This window comes from Leptosomus discolor, chromosome 4 (assembly GCF_034619465.1).
Source record: "Leptosomus discolor isolate bLepDis1 chromosome 4, bLepDis1.hap2, whole genome shotgun sequence".
Taxonomy (NCBI): domain Eukaryota; kingdom Metazoa; phylum Chordata; class Aves; order Leptosomiformes; family Leptosomidae; genus Leptosomus; species Leptosomus discolor.
Window position 1 is genome coordinate 42,914,188 of NC_141394.1, and position 19,734 is coordinate 42,933,921.

General features: G+C 40.5%; 1 protein-coding gene across 1 annotated transcript; it reads right to left on the bottom strand.

The window, feature by feature from the left end:
• Positions 1 to 634: 634 nt before the first annotated feature.
• ETFDH (electron transfer flavoprotein dehydrogenase) lies at positions 635 to 19,530 on the bottom strand. The gene is made up of 13 exons (XM_086464192.1): positions 19,497 to 19,530; positions 17,338 to 17,481; positions 16,315 to 16,544; positions 15,328 to 15,409; positions 14,941 to 15,059; positions 14,555 to 14,632; positions 12,285 to 12,431; positions 9,853 to 9,993; positions 7,726 to 7,869; positions 3,634 to 3,802; positions 1,680 to 1,862; positions 1,111 to 1,332; positions 635 to 812 (listed from the first exon to the last, which is right to left on the bottom strand). The coding sequence occupies exons 1-13, from the start codon at positions 19,528 to 19,530 to the stop codon at positions 649 to 651; spliced, it is 1,857 nt and encodes a 618-aa protein (XP_086320318.1). The 3' UTR covers positions 635 to 648.
• Positions 19,531 to 19,734: the final 204 nt, after the last annotated feature.

Sequence of the window (19,734 nt, forward strand, 5' to 3'; positions counted from 1 at the left end):
CTCGGTTTCACACCAAGGCAAATTAGGCAGTTTCTGTTACAGTTTTTATTAGAACAGGCCTGATTTCTTAAGAGGAATAAAAATGAAGGTGCAAGAATTACACTTTTTTTTAAACTTCTTTAGAAGTTGTACTGCAGATGGGCTCCCTATTATCAGGAAAAAAAAAAATCTAACTGTAAATTTGATGTAAGACATGACGGTGACAATTTTATAGACTGTTGTATTTTCCCTACTGCAAGACAGGATTACATACAGTAAATCACTCCAGATAGAGAGAGAAAATGCTTCTTTTTAAGGGTAGGTACTAAATTCTTCCACCATACCCACAATTCTGGATATGGCTCCTGTTATCACTGATCTTCAGCAATAAATCCAAGATCCAGAGTTCCTTTGTCAGTCCTGAGAAGAACTTTCTTCTGCCTGCCACACAACTCCTGTAAAGAAGTCCTATTTAAATAAGGCTAGGGTGTAACCAGAAGGCACAGACTTTCCATTTAATGCAACGGTCATACCTAAAACTCAGAATGGCACATTAGTCTCTCACTCTTTAACAGCCAAGTCAGTGCTGTACTTTAATTACACTGCAGCGTAACATACTCCAACTTATTTGTTGGTGGTTGGAAGTCACCGAATAGATTTTCTGTCCATTTACATCCCATTATAAGCTGGTCCTCCTCCACCTTCAGGTACTACCCAGTTAATGTTCTGACTTGGGTCTTTAATATCACATGTTTTGCAGTGGACACAGTTCTGAGCATTTATCTGCAGTCTTGATCCTTCTCCTGTTTCCAGAGGAATATATTCATAAACTCCTGCAAAGAGCAAAAGAGAGCTATCACTTCGCTGAACAGTTTCCCCTATGCATACGCTCTGCTTCGTGCCAGCAAGGGTAACAAGGGGAGTGTGTTACTAGTGCGACTCGTGCCGTCTTCCACGTTCACCGACTGTTTCGCCATGAAAGCCCTGTTAACATCTATTAAGACCTGCACAGGAACCCTCTTCTAGGAGGAGGATTTGCTTGAAGTAAGCAGTAGGCCAGGTGGACTCCTCCTGAAGTACCTGATCTTTCATCTTGCAAAACCAGTTCAGACACAAATTTTGATTACCTACCTGCTGGACAAAACCTTTGCTCTGGTCCATCGAATACAGCCAGATTCCTGCTCACGGGGATGCTGTCATCTTGGAGAGTTAAATGAGCAGGCTGGTCGTGTTCATGGTTTGTACCGCTTAAAGCCACAGACGACAGGAGATCAAAACTGATTTTTCCATCAGGCTTTGGGTATTCAATAGGTGTGCAATCTTTGGCTGGCTTAAGCTGAGCAAAATCTGGTCCTAAATAGATTTTTAATAAATAAGTTTCAGTATAAAATTACTGTAATTTGCAGTTACTCAAGAACGATTTAATTAAGCTGTTTCAACTTCCCCTTGTCATCAGAATGAAGTATTTCATAAAAGGTAGCCTTTTTCACGAGACAAAAGGCCATGCTAAGTAGGACAGCGCTTTTGTGTCTTCATTTACATTATACGCCAGGTAGCATGACAAAGTCTACTTCAATGCTTCATTTCTTTTCTACTCCTCAAGGCCTCACCCCTTGACCAGAGATGCTCTAGCTTCTACTAAGACCAGAACAGACTGACATACACATTTAGTATCTTCTTTCAGGAGTCAATGAAATTACCTGGATGTTTTAGTGTCCATGGTTCCATTCCTTTCAGTATCCAATAAAATATACCCGTGTAAATCATTCCTCCATACACACCAAGTATGCTGTGGCAGGATGGTCGGATATTCCTAACCGCATGCAGCTCTTTCCAGACCCAGGACTTTTTCAGGTTCTCCTCATACTCTTGCACATCAAGTCCTAAGGCAGTACATTACTTGTTAGGTACCTACAATACATAGGGACTATCCTTGAAACAAAGAATAATTGCTGAACAAAGGCAGTTTTTAACAATGAAGGCAGCAAAATAAGAATTTCAGGATAGTAAGCTAGGAATACACTAGGTAACATATTTCAACCTCCTGAAAAGATCGGTTTTGCTGTCAGTTATCAGCAGTTATCTATTGTTCCTTTGTAGCCTCTGTTAAATGACCCATAAGCAGCATTAGGTTGCCTGAAACCTCAGCAAAACACAGCGAGAACTGGCCAGGTGGCTGTACTGGCACCTCTATGGGAAAAGAGCTACACGCTCATAGAATTTAAGAACTGACCAGGAGAGTTCATCTGTGATCCAGGAGCCAGGTTTGTAATTTTAACATCACCAAGTTCAAAAGCTTTTCCTTTACAAGTTACACAACCACAAACATTCCAGTTTCAGTAACTATGACTATGGGCCAATGGATGGTGCCAATACTAGAGAACATTTTTTCTCCCTTTGTAATCAGCAAGTTAATGAGACATACTTGACTACAAACTTTTGATTTAAACTCTTTGATTGTATTCTGTACAAATACTAAACGCTTGACACAGGACACATCTAGTGCCATGTAGGTAAATTATCTCAGGGAAAAAAATGTTTCTTAAAATGAAACTTTTCTGAGAGCTTCCCCTTTGCCATTCTCCAGTACTACTGTACTGGACTAGATGTTCTAAGTAGTAAGTTTAAGCCTCATCTGTACAGGAAAACACGCTTCAGTCCATGTTTTGTGTCTCATAAGGCTCTGAAAAAAGCTCATTATCTATGCACAGAGAAGAAAGTGGGCTGTAATAGTCTACTGTCTTGACAAAACTGGAAACGGCACATAAAACCCGTCCATCATCAAACCAGAGTGGCACACTACCCAGTAAGTATGTTCATGGTTTCAGATGAGTCCTGAGCATTTTAACCTGTTACACTAGTTGAAGTTTTAATTGTTCAGTGTACCCTCTGTGGCAATGTGTATTGCATGCTTCAGCTGAATGACAGCTCGCGGGAATGAATCCACCGCTACAGAGAAGAGACTTCTAAAATAATCATCATGGCTGTAGCGTCTATCTCCGGAATGACTGAAATCCGAATTGGGTTCTCTCTGTGCAGTCTTTGCTAACAGGTTTACAGGAACGACCAAGGCTTAAATACATCGCTACAACGTGGCCAAGATCAGGCGATCACTGCACTGTGCTTGCGTTACATGCAATAGGAAATACACAGAGCCTCAAACTGAGTAGACTATAAAATTAAAGACAGAAAAATAGGACCCAAGGAAAAAAGTATCTACTCTCACCCTGTTCTGCTTACATTTAATCTGTTCTTTTAATTCTTTTCTCTCCAATTCTGCAGTCTTTCAGTAACACTTTTTGAATCATAAAGCAGTAATTTTTAACATATTTGTAGGAACAAAATACATACTGTTCTTGTTTACTTACACAGGAAGCATAAGCTTATAAGCTTACTTTTCAGATGCTCATTAGAGGCATATTTTTGTTCTAGCAGTAGGATATATATATATAGAATAACTAAGCAAAAATATTAGTTTCTTCCTTTCTTAAATAATTTGACAGTATAAATAGATATCTTTTTAAACCACCACACTCATTTAATGGTTTATTTGCATTTCCAACTAATTCCTTCAGATCCATTTAGTTACTGCTAAGCTGCTGGTGATTCTAATTGAACACAAGGTAATTACAAATCAAGGTACAGTGATCTTACCTATTGTCTTTGACTGGAGATTTTCATTGATTAATTGGCTAAAGATGGCTTCTGAAGCCAACATGCCACTTTTCATCGCGGTATGTGTCCCTTTGATCTTAGGAACATTCATGAGTCCAGGACTGCAGCCAATTAATAATCCACCTGGGAAGGTGAGTTTGGGTATTGACTGAAGAGGAAACAGACAGAAAGGTGGTTGGTTTGTTTGTTGTTTTTTAAAATGAAAATAACGTTCTGGAATGAAACTGGCATGAAGCTTGAGTGTCCTTCACATTTTTAGACTTGCATGTGCACTGTCTAAAAATACACCAGAGTTACTCAATCAAGGAATTTTGGCGTAGTAAGCAAGTAAGAATCAGACATCATACTGGGGCTGAGTATAAGGTAATGACAAGACAACATTTTCTTTATGTCCTCTCTCCAGTTGCTTTATCTGCAATGAGAGTGTGGTAATGTCACCCACAAATACTGTTTTCCTTGCTTCAAGTTTAAGTGAATTCTTAAAAAAAAAAAAAAAAAAAAGACCGCATGTTTTCCACACAGTAAGTTGCATGCATCTCATCTCACAGTTGAGATTTTTTTATTACTCAGTGCTTTTTTCCACAAATCTTTTCTATGAAACTGCACAGTGCCCTCCCTGCCACCCCCCTTGCCCAGTCCTGCTTATTTTAGAAGTTGCTCAGTAGCCAACAAATGTATTTCTGGTGCAAAAGCATTGTCTTACTCCCGTTCTGTGAGAAGCATAATGTCATTGAGTATAGGTCAACTCACAAACCTAAGACAGCCAGATGATTTGCAAACATCAGATCTACAGTATTAATATTCTATATTATATGCCTGTATTAACTAAGAAATACTTCAACTATCAAGATAGTCACTCTCACCCTCATCCAACAAGATCAAGATTTTAGACAGGGAACAGCTTTGAAATGCGGACTGACTGCAGCACTTTGAGCAGAAAGGTGTGATCAAATCCTAGGTCTGAAATTGCTGAAGGTAAGTTATGAACGCAGCCTTCCTCCAAAAGTGTTTGGTACTGAGCAGCGCTTGCGAATCTAGCATCCTGCTTTTATTAAAGCTGCCCGAAATAATTCCTTTTTTAACAGCCTAAATAATTTGACCCCAAACAAGTAGTTTTATTTCATGAAAAGCGTCCAAAAAATGTATCCCTTGGAATACGAGATAATCTGAAACAAACATTTTGTTTCTCCTGCTTTTTCTGTTGGTACGTTTACTATTCACCCGCAGCTGGTTACTTTTGAATACTCATACAGTAGTCGCTAAAAGAAGCTATACTACAACTAGCACTTCCCCTGTGTTTTGGACATTTCTTTAATCACAGACTCAGTGATTTGGTTCGTAGGAAAGGTAACTTAGGCTGAAAACACAACTACAACTTTTAACTTCCTTTTCAGTGACCAGAAGTCGTAAGTTCAGCTACACTAACAGTATTTCAAAGGAATTAAGTACATAGGATGTCCTTGCTTTTCAGAAGGCCTCTGGCTGAAAAGAGATTTTCTGCCACACCAATTAGGATGAAATACTGCAGCACTGACAGAAGCATAGAAAGACTTGACTGACTCTTTGCATTGCATAAAAAGATGGTGATCAAGTACTTGTCTTCTGCAACAACTGTTTCACTTAACAGGTACACAGTGACCAACATACTGTTGAAGTATAAACGAGATGAAAGGGTAGCCATGTAACACAGAAGGTCACACGTACTGCAGCTTTGTTAGTAATTCTCAGTATTAGTACTATGGCACTCGGTGCCTGTCTTCTCAGCACTTGAAGGAACACATCATGCCAGTACGGCACAAGCCCTTACCGCCCCCGAGATTCAGGGTGAAATCCTTTCAATCTTGAGCACTTGGAGAAGCCACCACCCTCTCGGCAACAAAGAGACAAAACGAGGCTGGTTTGGAGGAGGGAATTAGGGGAGATGCCTGGTCCCTTGCAGAGGCCTCCTCATTAGCAGACAGGGAATCCCAATTCTCGTCCCCTTACCTTAGCTCAGGGTTGAAAATCTGTTAAGTGAGGCTACTGTTTGACACTTGAAGGGTTTTCTTCCCTGATATTCATAATACACATTGCTCAACAACAGCAACACCTTTTATTTTTTCCACAAAACTCTTACACCTTCTCAATGCTTTTGATAAAGTAGAGACAAAACAGAGGTTACATGGGAATATCTTAAGTGCTTGATTTTGCAATTTTAACAAACAGAAGAAATAAGAGCTATGTAGATGTAGTCTGTTAAGCTCTATCCCCTCCTTCCACATACCTCAAAAAACTACAAAAATCAGGGAAACATCCAAGAGCTTGCTCTCTCACACGAACTTAGCATCACTATATGTTAAAGACTAAAGAACATGGTCATATTATCTATAACAGACAAAAAAGCATAGATTGATGGTAATTTTATATAGCTATTTGATGTAACACTGTCACCAAAACGAAAACTGGAGCTACAGAACAACTTACATAAGAAAATATTCCTGGACTCCAGTGATGCAAATGAGTCAGACTGCTACAGTTATTAATCAAAGCAACACATGCAACAGATGAGCTAATCTTATAAATCTTCATAAGTGAATCATCAATACAGCTTTTTTTTTTTTTTAAACTGAAAGCATGTATTAAAAACCCCCGACATTTAAAACTGTGACTTCATGATTAATTAGACAATTCTATCTACAGGAAATGGAAAACCCCAACAAAACAAAACATGCTTTTATATTAGGAACAGTGCAAAGCAAGTGACATGTTGTTTCAAGTCCAGCAAAGAAGCGCAAAGACTAAGCAGAAACTCGGAAAGCTGTAGTCTTATTGTCTGTGTAACTCAGTACAAACAATGTCTGAAAGTGACTTAAAAAAATACCGTGTTCTTTCAGCCATATGTTTCAAGCAGTATCAGGAGCATGGCAACTGTAGTCACAATCTAGCTACTTCCTCAAATCCAGAAATTCAATAATGACTATCTGTGACGGAGAAATCAGTGCACAGGGTGGAAGGAGAAGCCCCTCTTGTATAAAAGCCTAGGTTGAAACATCTTGGTATGTTCTGTCTTATCCATGTCAGTAACGGACCGACAATGGTTTCTGAAACAAACCAGTAACACCGCCTTGTTACAGCCTGATATGCCCCTCTTCCACTTCTGAGTGGGCAAAGCGCTCAACCCCCAGACTGATTAACTGTGTATCATCAGCGTAACCAAGAAGTCGCTTCCTGAACCCACGTGACTCAGTCCCCGGCAGGCACACTGGTGTCAAACTCCACCAGACTGACAAGTGCGCTGCTACTGAAAGTCTACTTGTATTGCAAAAACTGCATGAAGACACATTCATCCTAAAGAAGAGGCTCAAAAAGGGAAGACAAAGGAGCATCTAGAAAATGAATCTGGGAGACCATGACACACAACCATGTGTGTTTCAAGATTTTTAAATTTCAATTTCAAAATTTCAAGATTCCCACATGAGAAGCCAACAGGTTGAAAGGACTTTAGCTGTTAAATATAAATGCTAGACTATTTCTCCTGCAAGTTGTACCAGCCCTTTCAATTGACCTTAAGTCTTGATCAATACATTTTTTAAATTTCACCTTTTACACTCCTTAAGGGAAAAAAAATGAACAAAGTATTCCATCTCCCAAGAAAGCAGAAATTCAAAGTTGTGCATGAAAGATACCAAAAGTATCTAGATGTACTTGAGGAGGTGAAGACTTTTACCTGCCAAGCTACAAAACAATTTCAGCACCACCACTGACTGAAAGGTCAAATATTGGAAAGAAGTTCCCTCTCCTAGGCTAACAAAGTAATTTGGAAAATACACCCCATACAAACTCCACTTCATATTTCATTTAGAAAGTAAAGTGATCATGTCAGAAGATTTTTAATATGACAGAGCCTAAGTGTAGCAAATCTCAGCAGCCAATATCCAGCAAAATAACAAGGCTTTTCTGTCCAGCAAAACTTTTGGCTTTATTCAGCTTTATTCTAGTTCAGTTGTTTCCCAACAGCATGTAACCCAAACCTACAGCACTAAAAACATGGCTACAGGGAACTCAAGGTAAAAAACTTCATGAAAAATTTACCTGTAAACCGCCTTCATTTAACGCTCTTGCACCATAGGCGATTCTTGTTCCACCCTCCAAAGTAGGCTGTACACTAGGATGGTGCTTCCACCTCTGAAACTCCCTAAACGGATTCAAATAGGGATTTTGATAATCTAAACCAACCTTAAAAAAAAAAAAAAGGTGCAATGTTAATGAAAATAAAGTATGAAATTTCAACAAAAGTTTAAAAAGAAAACAATTGCATATTACCACATCAACGCTTTAAATCTATTTTATATTAAACCAATCTCAAGATCTTCCTACTTAAAGAAATTACTGCCAAAAATACGTTCTATTAACAGTACAGTAGAAGCAAATCTGAGAATTTGCTGCTGCAAGACTGTTCTCTGCCCCACCTGAAACCTGAAGCATGGAAAATATTTAATTGCATTGTAACCACCTTTCACTGTCTTTGAAATAAAATAGTGAAATTAAATTAAGCATGGTTTAATGGGCAGGATAAGCGAAAAAATTTGCTTTAAATTTGTGTTTCAAAACCTCTTTGCCCTAGAAAAGCTGGAAGGAGAGGTAAACAATTATTTCTAAATAGTTATGTCCTTATGCTTATATATTTTAACCAGCTCTTCACATCGTTTAGCGGAGTCAATTATCATTTCCAATATAGGTGAACCATTGTAATACGGCAGAGGGGAGCAATGATGAAAGCAGAAAATGTGGGGGAAAAAAAGACTTTGCCAACTGGCTGGATGCCCAGGATTCTCATCTTATGTATTAAGAGAATTTGCCCAAAGATATACTCTGCATCTCCCATCTTTAATATACTCTTAAAAGAACGCATGTTGCAGAACTTTCTCTTTGAGAGAAGGATTATTTCTGGTTCCTGTAAGCTTTATTTGAGACAAATAACAAAATACATCATGAGTCAGCAACAAACAGTACCTTGATTTCTCTGGCAGCTCACTGCTTTTAGAGCACTGCTTGCATCTACTTTCCTTGCTAAAGTTAATGAACAATTTTTGAAAAAATGCAAGATAATCCTACCACAAGCATCAGCTCAGACAGACATAGATGTAAAGTTCAAAGACAAAAAAGTGCTTGTATCTTCACACAAAAGTTGATTTTCTCCTATCTGAACAGGAGATAATATGAACATTACTGATTACTATTGTCTGTAAGAATCAAAACTCTCTACCCGTCTAAAAGCAAACAGAATTTGAATGTCTACTGTCTGTATTTATTAATTCCAAGATCAGAAATCTCTACAGGACAAGCACGCACGTCTGAGGAAAGCTAACAAGTTTTTTTTCAATGTTTCTTACAAAATGGTTAGACAAAAATAGTTTTTGACACACCCCCCCACCCCCCACCCCCCCAGAATCCTTTTGAAATCTAGGAGACCAAAGTATCACCTCAATCCCATGTTGCTAAAAGTCCAGATTGTATGTGCTTGACTAACAACGCCTGTCTGTAAAGCACATGCACAGGATTAATAGTGCTTCATTTAGGACTGTACCACTTCCTACCATTGCTCCTTGCATCACTGGCTGGCAGAATGACATACGACTGTGTCTTCAGTGATCTCCATGCCTCTGATAGAGGCAATAAGGAGGAAGAAGCTGCCTGCCTAATTCAGAAAGACAGTTGCTAAAGAGGGCAAGGCGAACGCAGGTGAAGAACAGTAAGAACAAACTGAGGGGCTCAGAAATGGAAAGAATGCTGCTTGTCAAACTGCAACGTGCTTCCACTTTACATGCTTCTCTTGTAAACTGGAGTTGCACCCAAGGTTGACACAATTGTACAACGTATTCAACTTGGACATTTCCTAACTTGCAAAAATTTTCTAAGCACAGTTTTGAGGAATCATCTGGTTTTGGCTTCACCAAAATTTGTTTGGCTTGCAAAAATGTTTATTTGTGACTTTCCCATTTTGTTCTTAATAAAAGACACTGGATTAAAAACAGATTAATATGACAACGTAATCTTCCCCAATATGGGCATAAGCGCACTTAAGATTGAGACAGTACTAAATTTGGTCTGTTGCTATTCTTGTGTTTTCATCTTCACATTAAAGAAAAGACAATAAATTGCATAAAAATAAAGGCCAAACAACAACAAGCAAGCATGAAAAAAACCAACTTCACTTACCACAAATCCAAGAGCAACTAAAGGTTCGCCCTCATTTAAGTGATAAAGAAAGGATCCTCCATATGTATGTCTGTCTAAAGGCCAACCTACAGTATGTTCTACTCTTCCTGGTTTCCATTTCTTTTCATCAATTGTCCATAACTGAAATAAAGATGACCAAAAAATTACTTCGTATTGCAAAGTAATGGTCTTTTAATAATATAATACAAGACAAACACACAATTAAATACAGAAAAAAAATAATTTACTGCTACGACCAATGCATAAATTCATACAGAAAAATACCAGGTAATAAGTATGCTTTTTTTTTGGATTACCATTTAAGAATTTTATCTGCATTTAGCCTGTACCTGGGGCTAAACTGTAACATCTTCTCTATCACCTGAGGACCCCTCACCAGCCAGGAAGGGGAATCAGGAAAAGGAGAGCAGACCCATGGGTTGAAGTGAAACCAGATTTAACGAAACAGCACTAGTACCAACATAGGTATACAACGCTACACTCAGCCAAATGAACGTGCAGCAGTCACAAGTGACAGGAGAGCAGTCCCGAGGAGCAGGGAGAAGCCAGAGGAGGAACGAGAGTAACCCCAACAGGAATCCCACAGGAGCTCCCCTACCTCAGCAAACCTTCCCCCTTTATAATGAGCCTGACATTACCATATAGGCTACGCGTGTAGCTAACTCAGCTCAGCTGCCCTGGCTGACTCAAACCTGCTAACAGCCTGCCTGGCATGGCTGGGCTGTGATTCTATCCCAGCCAATCCAGGACAAATGTCCTAATACTTCTCTTTCTTGAAATGTTGTGCAACAGAAAATGCTACTGAGACTCCAGTACCATACCCAAAATTTTCATTCAACCACAAGATCCTCTGTATTTGTGGCTTTGATAGATACTTCTGCTGAGGAATGTGATGCTTACGTTGACTTTTTTCTTTAAAAACCTTATTTTTTCATATGAATGACTGCAATTTCCTCAGAAGTTTTTCAAGATCAGGTTTAACAATATGCCTGAGTTGATCTAAATATTTGCTGCCAAACAAGTTATTCTCTCTCTACTCTCTCTCCTACACATCTCCAATGCTCATCTGACCCACGGTGAACTCAAAGCAGCACCTTCATGTTTCCACCAGCGAGTCCATTTTCTGCTCATTCACACGCAGTTATGTGCCAGGTGCAGCCTAATGACAGAAGGGCAGTTGAGCACCATTAGATCAGCTCAAGCATGACCTACACTACGTCTACAAGCACGTACTTCTACACTAATGTTTCAGTTTAGATTAAGGAGCACATTTTTGAGCGGGACTCCTGATTTCTCCCACTTACTGCGCTTCGGTTCACAGCGCACAGCAGCCATGGAAAGCATGAACTGGATTTCTTTCACATGAAAGTGAACTGTAAGACAGGCTCCAGAAGCCCATCTAAAGCATTCCAGTCACAAAAGGGCACTCAGTCCATGGGACTAGATCAGAGCTACTCCAAAGTAAAAATAAACCTGAAATGTGCATGGTATGGATATCAGCTCATCAGCACCAACTATTTCACTTTACAGATCCATTCCTATTGAACTGTACTATTTGCTAAAGCAGACAGTCTCATCTGGAAGCAAAAGAAATCTACAGCAAAACCCTGCTTTAACGACAATTTAGGTATTAGAAATTTTAACTAAGACTATGTCATACATTTACAGAATGCTTATTGATCATTCTCTACAGAAGTGTAAACTAATAATTTAACAAGTATTTTGTAGCTGAAAGCACATGCTTAGAGTAATAAATACAGAATATGTTATAGGCAGACTCTGAACATATTCTAAATAATACAGCTCTTTCTCATGAGTGATATTTCCAGAGTATAAAATATTTTAAAAAGGAAACCTGATCCCTACCCCAATTTTATAAGATCAGTGAAGGGTTTTTTTTGGGGAACAAAGAAAAAAAAAAAAAAAAGAGCTCATCCAGATGGTGTTTCAGAGACCACCAGGTCTGTTTTCATCACCTGGAACAGTTCTTTTCTCTCTCTTTCTCATTAATATACAGAAAACCCATAGGAAGCTTTTCCTCTCCTCCTCAGGTACTAAAACTGCCTAAAATTAGGCAGCATGAGTCCCTCTCTCATTTAGTAAAAGTACTAAAAACAGATTTCACAAATGAACATAATTTGAAAACAAATTAAGATATTAACAGAGTGGATTCACAGGTACCTCTAGTTATAACAGAGATATATGAGAAGAAGCAGCTGAAATGAAACAGACACGACATTCAAGGAGCATCTTCTCTGATGAGCTTCAGAATAGCAATGATTCTGGAGTCAGAAAGCGTATTTCAAAATCTACCATTCTAATGTCTTACACAAATTACCTTGAAACCAAACAGAAACTACCTTACAGCTTCACAGTGTATTCCTTAATTGTTAAAATTATGCAGGTGATACCTCTTTCAGTCCAATGCCATAGCTCTGGGGTTGACATTTCTCCCTTAGATTGTACTTTTTGTACAGCTGTTTGGCTAGATGTCCATGACAACCTTCAGCAAAGACTGTGACTTTAGCATGGAGTTCCAAGCCTCTTTCAAAGGTAGCCTGCAAAAGCAGAGCATTTCATCAGCAGTTAGATTCGTGCCACACCAAACTCACAGCCAGAAACTGGAAGGCAATAAAGTGATTTTACAACTAACATTAAGTATCATTATACAGAATGTTTCATCAAGAATTCCAACAATAAGACTGAGAGTAAAATAAGGGGAACCAGCATACCTGTGCATGAGCATGTCACCTGCATGTGCGAGCACACTGGACGAGAACATTACTAGATTATATTTGCAATGTAAGGATACAAGATTCTAAATACACATAATCTTGCAGGGGAAAACACCCAAACTTTTCAAAAAAACAAAAAAGCTTGATTTGAGTCAGAAAGTTTAATGTTGAAGATCATGAGAACAGTTTCAGATGAAGATATGCAGCAGTACCAAATAAAACCACCTCAAGGTAAGCCAGCACAGGTCCAGGAAAAGCTTATTGCTTTGCTTTTGAATTGTCTCTCAGGTGCAATCTGCTTGTAACTTACTGGCTGTAAACTTCTGAAAAAGGCTAGCAAATGAGTGTTCCCACTACTTGGGAATTACCTTTAAACAGGAGTTACAAGATTTTGCCAAATTTTTTATGCATTCTTTGAACATGAATTAATTCTACAAAATACTGTCCAATTTGAAGTAGATTTATATAAATCAATTAACTACAACTCCACATTGTAAATATTAGAAATTTGCGAATTTGAAACATTTCAGTAATGTGACAAAAATTGCATTTCACAGCTAACATATCCTTTTCCAGCACCTACATGAGAATCAATGTGCAACTTTTTACGAAGCGTTTTTCCCATTGGCATTTTTGTTTGATTGGTGCTGACTGCAACGCAAAACTCTATTCATTAACCATGGTCTATTTGATTAGGCTCTGTATAAACACACTGAAGATATTCTTGCCTCGAAGGTTATACAAACTATGTCTATCTACCCGAACCTTTATACGCTGGAGGTAGCATCAGCTGACCTGACCGACATCTCAAACACCTGCATATTCAAAAAGCTGCAGCAGTGGCACACTAATTATGCACATTAAAGTAGTTAATAGACACATTCTTCCAGAACAAATGGCTAAAACCCCAGGTTTTGAGGATGCTTAAAAAAAAAAAAAACCTTCATAGTTCCTTCCCATTTTAAACCCAACCCAACCCAACCCCCCCCATAAACCCCTATGACGGCGGCACGCGGTACTAGCGCCTCCTGCTGGAGAGAATGCACCCTCGAAAATCAGCGCGTCTGTCCCCTGCAGGGGACCGGCACATCACACTGGGAAAATCTACTGCTTTGCCCTGCCTCCACTTCCTCCTCCATCGGCTGTATTCTCTCAAACGATTCTTCTCATTCCCTGCCTTAAAAACCGCGAAGAATAGCTCTCACTTTTACGTGAAAGTAAATGCCTCTTTGAACTCTTATGTCACTAGTAAGAAACCTTATTAAAGAAAGTAAATCTTAAGAAAACACTTGTACCCGTAATTTCTGTAGCCAAATATTAATCTGTGAAAGTTGTTCTGAGGTGCCAAATTCTCCCTGCGTATTGCACAGGGAAGCAACACGCTTACCGCAGGTTCTGGATTCCACTAAAAGTCAAAGTCCGACACTCAGGGCAGGGAGTCATCTTCTGGGTATAGAAATGTGAGCAACAGCAAAAAAGGTATAAAGATTCGGTGTGTACCTTGCCCCACAAGGTAGACAGACTGTCAATAAATGTGACTGCTGTTGTAAATATCAAAGAAAACAAATCAGGCAGAAGCATGCTCTCTTCCATCTTGCTAGTTACCAGATGGACCTTTCTATTGCACTTTGCACCTTTTTTCTAGGACTTCCCGGAATTCTTTCCTTTGCTTCCTGCTTTCGCATATGCCAAAATACCCTTACAGTATTACTTCCCTCAAGCCACCCTCAAACAGTCCTCCTTTCTGCAAAGCCGTTTTCTACTAATCTCAGAAGTTTAGAATGTTCTGAGACGAGAACTTTCACAGGTAATACACAGAGGGGGAAGCCAGGCACCAAATGTTACACTTTTTCTTAGGCTGTAGCAAGACTACTGATGGCAATAGAAGCAGATGTATCACAATTTCCATAATTAGACCCCTAGTTGTGGGGAAGATAGCTACTTACTTTAGGTGCTCCATCTTTTTGAATGCCTACGTCATTAGTGGCTATCCCTTTCACGCTACCATCTTCATGAAAAAGAACCTTTGGAAATATTAAACAAACAAAACCATGTTAATGACCTGTCATTTTAACACATTCATAAAAAGTTCTAATGCAGAACTTCTAAGCACTATGTCTTCAATGGTCAAACTTAAGGATTATGTATTTATTAACATCATGTACAATCCACTTGCATTTTGCTGGATCTGGGCTAGGGAATTTAGATGCTGAAATACGGCTTTCACAATACACATCTGTTAAAAGGAACATTGTGAATGTACAAGTAATTGGGAGTGGAGTTAAGGGGGTTCCAAAACCACTCTTCATATGCACACTGATGTCATTATTACCTCAGCTGCTGCATATCCTGGATACACCTCAACACCCAAAGCTTCTGCTTGTTCACCTAGCCAGCTCACAAAGTGGCCCAGACGTACTATGTAATTTCCATGATTAACCATCGGAAGTCCTAGGCAAAAAAGACACACACAAGACCTGGAACACTAAGCAAAATAACAGAAGTTACATACATCAGATGTTGTATATCCTTTTACAACTACTATCTTCACAGTAACGTCATGTGTTACCACCACAGCCACCATCTACGTACCCTATCACTGCAAGCTGTTACGATTTACATACAACTGCTGTACTACAATGAATCAAAATTGTTTAATTCATGGAAAAGTTGAAAAAGATAGAGAAAGATGACTCTCTGCCACCTCACTAAACTTTACCTGGAAGAATTGGCACTGGAATTCTAAATTTCTTTGTTAAAATTCCAAACTTGTCTTCAGTTACCGGAGTATTAAGTGGAGCCTACATAAAGAAAATAGAAACAGTACTGAGGGTTACGTTTTTCTAGCCAATCAAATAAAACCAACAACAAATAAAATAAAACAATCAAGTTTAATACAGCACTTTGGTAGGAAGGTATCACAAGAGAGAAGATGAAGCACTTTGAGGCAGTCATCAGGCAAGAATCAACACAACTATTCAGGTAAATAAAATGGAACAGGGCCTTGCAAATCAATTCTATAGTTTGTACGCAGGCTTGTACTACATCAGTATTCTAGACCTCTCTAAAGAAGGCAGTTCAATCTGCATATTTATCCCTACAAGACAAAAAGAACTAGTCGACAGCCCGCTTCTTGCAGCTCCCAGGTGATAGCAGGCAGCTGGCTGCAAGTCAGACACCTGTTCTGACCAAGATGGCAGCTCACTTCTTGCCACCCTCCATCCTAAAAGCACCTTAGATCTCCGTTACACCACTGTGTCAGCACAAGAATCAGTGTACTCTGCGCCATTTCCCGAGACTACGAAGAACTACTGTACAGAGGCAACAAGTCTGACGTTGCTAAGAATCGACCACCTTGCTGCTTGTGCACGAGAGCCGGATTCTGCACACACGCAGCAAGCGCAGTGCACCCCAGGGCGCGCCAGACACGCTGCATGTACACAGTGAGACTACTGTGTAGAAGAGCAAAAGCCATGGCATACCTGCATAGACAGCAAACTTCAGCATGGTCGAACCAGAGGAAACAGACGAAAAAGAAGGTAGGAGGTTTCTTGTTTTGTTAGATCAACATATTTTAAAATGGTACTAAGTACCAATGGTACTAAGTACCAATGGTACCAAGGTACTAAGTCCTACCAGAATGAGTCAGACATGGAGGTCATCACAAGCTAACAATTAATTTCAGCGTTTATATGCTCATACTTACCCCCCGCTCCTTCCAGTCTGGAAAGAGTTCTTGTAAGGACCTTGGCTCAAGGCAAGCACCAGACAGCGTGTGCGCACCAATCTGAGAAGCCTTTTCCACCAGGCAAACACGTACATCTTTGCTATGCTCAACAGCTAACTGCTTGAGTCGAATAGCTGCAGAAAGACCCGCAGGGCCTGCTCCAACAATGACAACATCAGCTTCCTCTGCAAATCTTTCCATGTTTACCCCTTTAATACAAAAAAAAAGAAGACAACATAAACCAGTCTCCAATTTTCCCCCAGCCTCTCTCTCACTAAACCTTGCTCTGGGATACTGCCTACTCAGTATCCCAGAAGTGTTACTTCGCACAAAAGAAGGCTAAATATTCAACAGAATCCCCACCTCAGTACTTGAAACGAGTGCAGGAGGACACTAGCATCCCAGTGTGAAATTAGCTCTTTTTGAGTTGTAAAAAGATATACCATAAAAAAAGATACACAATCTCTATGCATCCTAAGTATCATCTTGGAACGATAAGCTTAAGAGCTCAGCTGGCTAGCTGTGTCAAAGACACTCAGTGAAACTCTAGGTAAGGGAGAAAGAAAAGAAAAAAGACCCTTAGTCAGGACAAGTGACTTATTTCATACTAATTAATCAGTGTCTTTTCTGGAACTGAAGCCATTAAAATTGCTGGAATGCCCGGACAAATACATTAATCTTATTTTCTCACGAACTCTCATGGTAAGAGCAACTGAAAAAATCCAACATACCTGACAGAATTAAATCTTGTGATAGTCATGAAAGGAAAAGTTCTTAATATATTTTCTTTAAATAACTAGGATCAAGTTTAATCTGATCCCATTTTACACAACTAAAGACACTTATTGTAAGATAGCAACCACAAAATTTCATTTGGAATATTAGTACTGTGTTTAAGAGGATAGAACTTTTGAAAAAAGAAAAAAACCAACACATTTCAGTGTCTTTAAAACTGAGCAATAATAATAGAGAAGCTTTTAAAGAATCCATTTTTTCCCCCACCTTTCCATCGTTTGTCTTTGTCCCGAGGATGAATTGTATAATGTGTAGTTATGCGAGGCACGGAGGCAGTCGATGCACATCTTGCAATATGCAGGGACGAAAGGCAGTCTTTCTTTAGCTTCAGAGCATGAAAGCACTGACGTGCTGCAAAAACAAGACGCAAATTTGTCAAATTGGTCATTTTCTAAATCTTTCGACTTTTCAGAGCCACAAGTGGCACAACAAATATGACAGCTCCCCCCTCAAAGGCTACCAGCTGACGTGAAGATGAGGAACGATACACACAGATTTTTAAATTTTCAAGTTAGGAATGTGCTGTATAATTTCATACAAAAAAAAAATAGTAAAGAGCTTCCCCTTTAAGCGTTCTTCACATAATACCGCTCAATACACTGGCAGCCATTTCTGACAGCTGACCTAGGATAACATGCACGTACACCGGTGAAACACATTTTAAGTTCTTATTCCACTTTGAACTTCAAAAGACTGATTTTAGACTGCATTAAGTGACCAAACAACTGTAGAGACAGGACATGCAAGTTCATCTCTTCTGACACCTCAACATATCTTGAGACACACACTTTGGGCTACTGATACTAGACAGTTCATCTGGTGTCATGGTCTACAACAAAAGCTCAGACTTAAACCCAAGTATACTTTAGCTAAAGCTAGGAACAAGTAGATACAGTTAATCTTTACCTTTGCTACAGATACAGTAATTGTTGCAAGAACAAATCAGAAGTTCTTCTTGAGCAAATGGACCAAATGAAAGTTTAAAATCCTCAAAACAGCACTCTGTTCAGAAGGGCTATTACACGTCGCATTCGGGAAATTCCCCCCGCCCCTCCCCCCAATGTTGTGACCTGTACCCAGAAAACTAGTACGGTTAGCATCAAAGCTACTTATAGTTAAAAGGTCTGTGAACTAACACATCTTGACAGGTATTTTTCCTTCCTTTAAGGACTCCATTTCTCTAGCTTCAGGGGTGAAGCAGCAGAATACTGTATTCAAAGTAGAGTATTTTTGGAAAACTACATCAGCAAAATCACCAACACCTATGACTCAAATGTTTTGTTCAGAATGGCGATTGGCAAGGCCAGCACAAACATCCTCCATTATAACTGCACAGTGACAGTCAGGATACTGGTCTCTACATGCAAAGTAACGAGTGTGATCTATGCTGGTTTCTTAACAGCAATTTTGTACTTGACCAACACAACACCGACGCTATTATCATACCATCTCATGACTCTTAATTATCCTTTACCTGCAATCCAGCAGGATCCGAGAACAAGCAATATATTTTATATGCATGGTAACAACCACACCTACACATATATATTAAAGCATGACACCTTAACTCAATTTTTGAGAGGTTTTTATTTGTGCAGAACGAACGGTACTACGAATTACATAGCATAGTTAAAAAGCGTCAGTTATTTCACACACACGCAGAAGTAGTGAAGTTCAGCTCCGAGTACATCTGATAATTACAAAGGTAGGTCCAAACCCTGAACGGGCAGATCCTGCCCAGGGAGCTCAGCTGGCGCTACCACTCTACCGAGAGCTGATGGACTCGTTAACGTGGTGTGAAATGCTTGCACGAAGCAAGCCATCTCCCAGAAGAACCTTTTTCGCGCCTCGTTACTAACTGCTGCCAGGATGTTGTCACTACAGCTATTTCGTCAGTAAGGGGATGCATTCAAATGCTTTATTTTATCCTTTACAACAGGTCACACCTAGTATCGCTCAAAAAAAAAGTTCACATGTCTTACGCACCACGTAACAGACGAATAAAGCACATTCACAACGCACGGTTTAGACTTGGCCGGCGCTCACACCCAGCCCCGTCCTCCCCTTCAGGAGCACTTTCGGCCGGACAGAGGCCGCTGGGGCAGGGGGGGACACCACGACCAGCCCGCTGCCGACACCAACCGCCCCTCAGCGCCCCTCGCCCGCAGGATGCTCCGCCGCGGACCCTCGCCCGGCCCAGCGTCCCCTAGCCCGGACACCCGGGCGCACCCCCGCCGCGACCTCTGCTCTCCTTCCGCGCCGCGCCAGCCGCCGGCCCCACCCCGCCCCGCCCCGCCGAGCGGCGACCGCCCCAGCCTGGTCCCCTCGGGACGGCCAGCCGCCCCCAGAGCGAGCCGGCGCGTTACCTCGGCTGGAGGCCGGGCAGTGAGGGAGCAGCATGGCGGCGACCCCGTCCCCCCTTGGCACTCTCTGCTCCCGACGGCCGCCCTGCGCGCGCGCCCCCCGCCTGCCCTCAGCCACGCCGCGCTTGCGCACTCGGCTGCCGGCCGGAGGGCGCCGGTCCCGCCCCGTCCCAGCGGCGGGACTACAGCTCCCAGAGCTCCCGGCGGAGAGGCCCTTCCCAGCCCAGCTTCCCTCACGGGC

Bases quoted from the DNA above. Each gene is read 5' to 3' on its own strand.
- ETFDH (XM_086464192.1), bottom strand. From the start codon at position 19,530: ATGCTGCTCCCTCACTGCCCGGCCTCCAGCCGAG. The intron at 17,482-19,496 runs GTAACGCGCCGG...TTGTTTTTGCAG, and splicing joins CTGCCCGGCCTCCAGCCGAG to CACGTCAGTGCTTTCATGCT. The intron at 1,863-3,633 runs GTAAGATCACTG...GTACTGCCTTAG, and splicing joins TCTCCAGTCAAAGACAATAG to GACTTGATGTGCAAGAGTAT.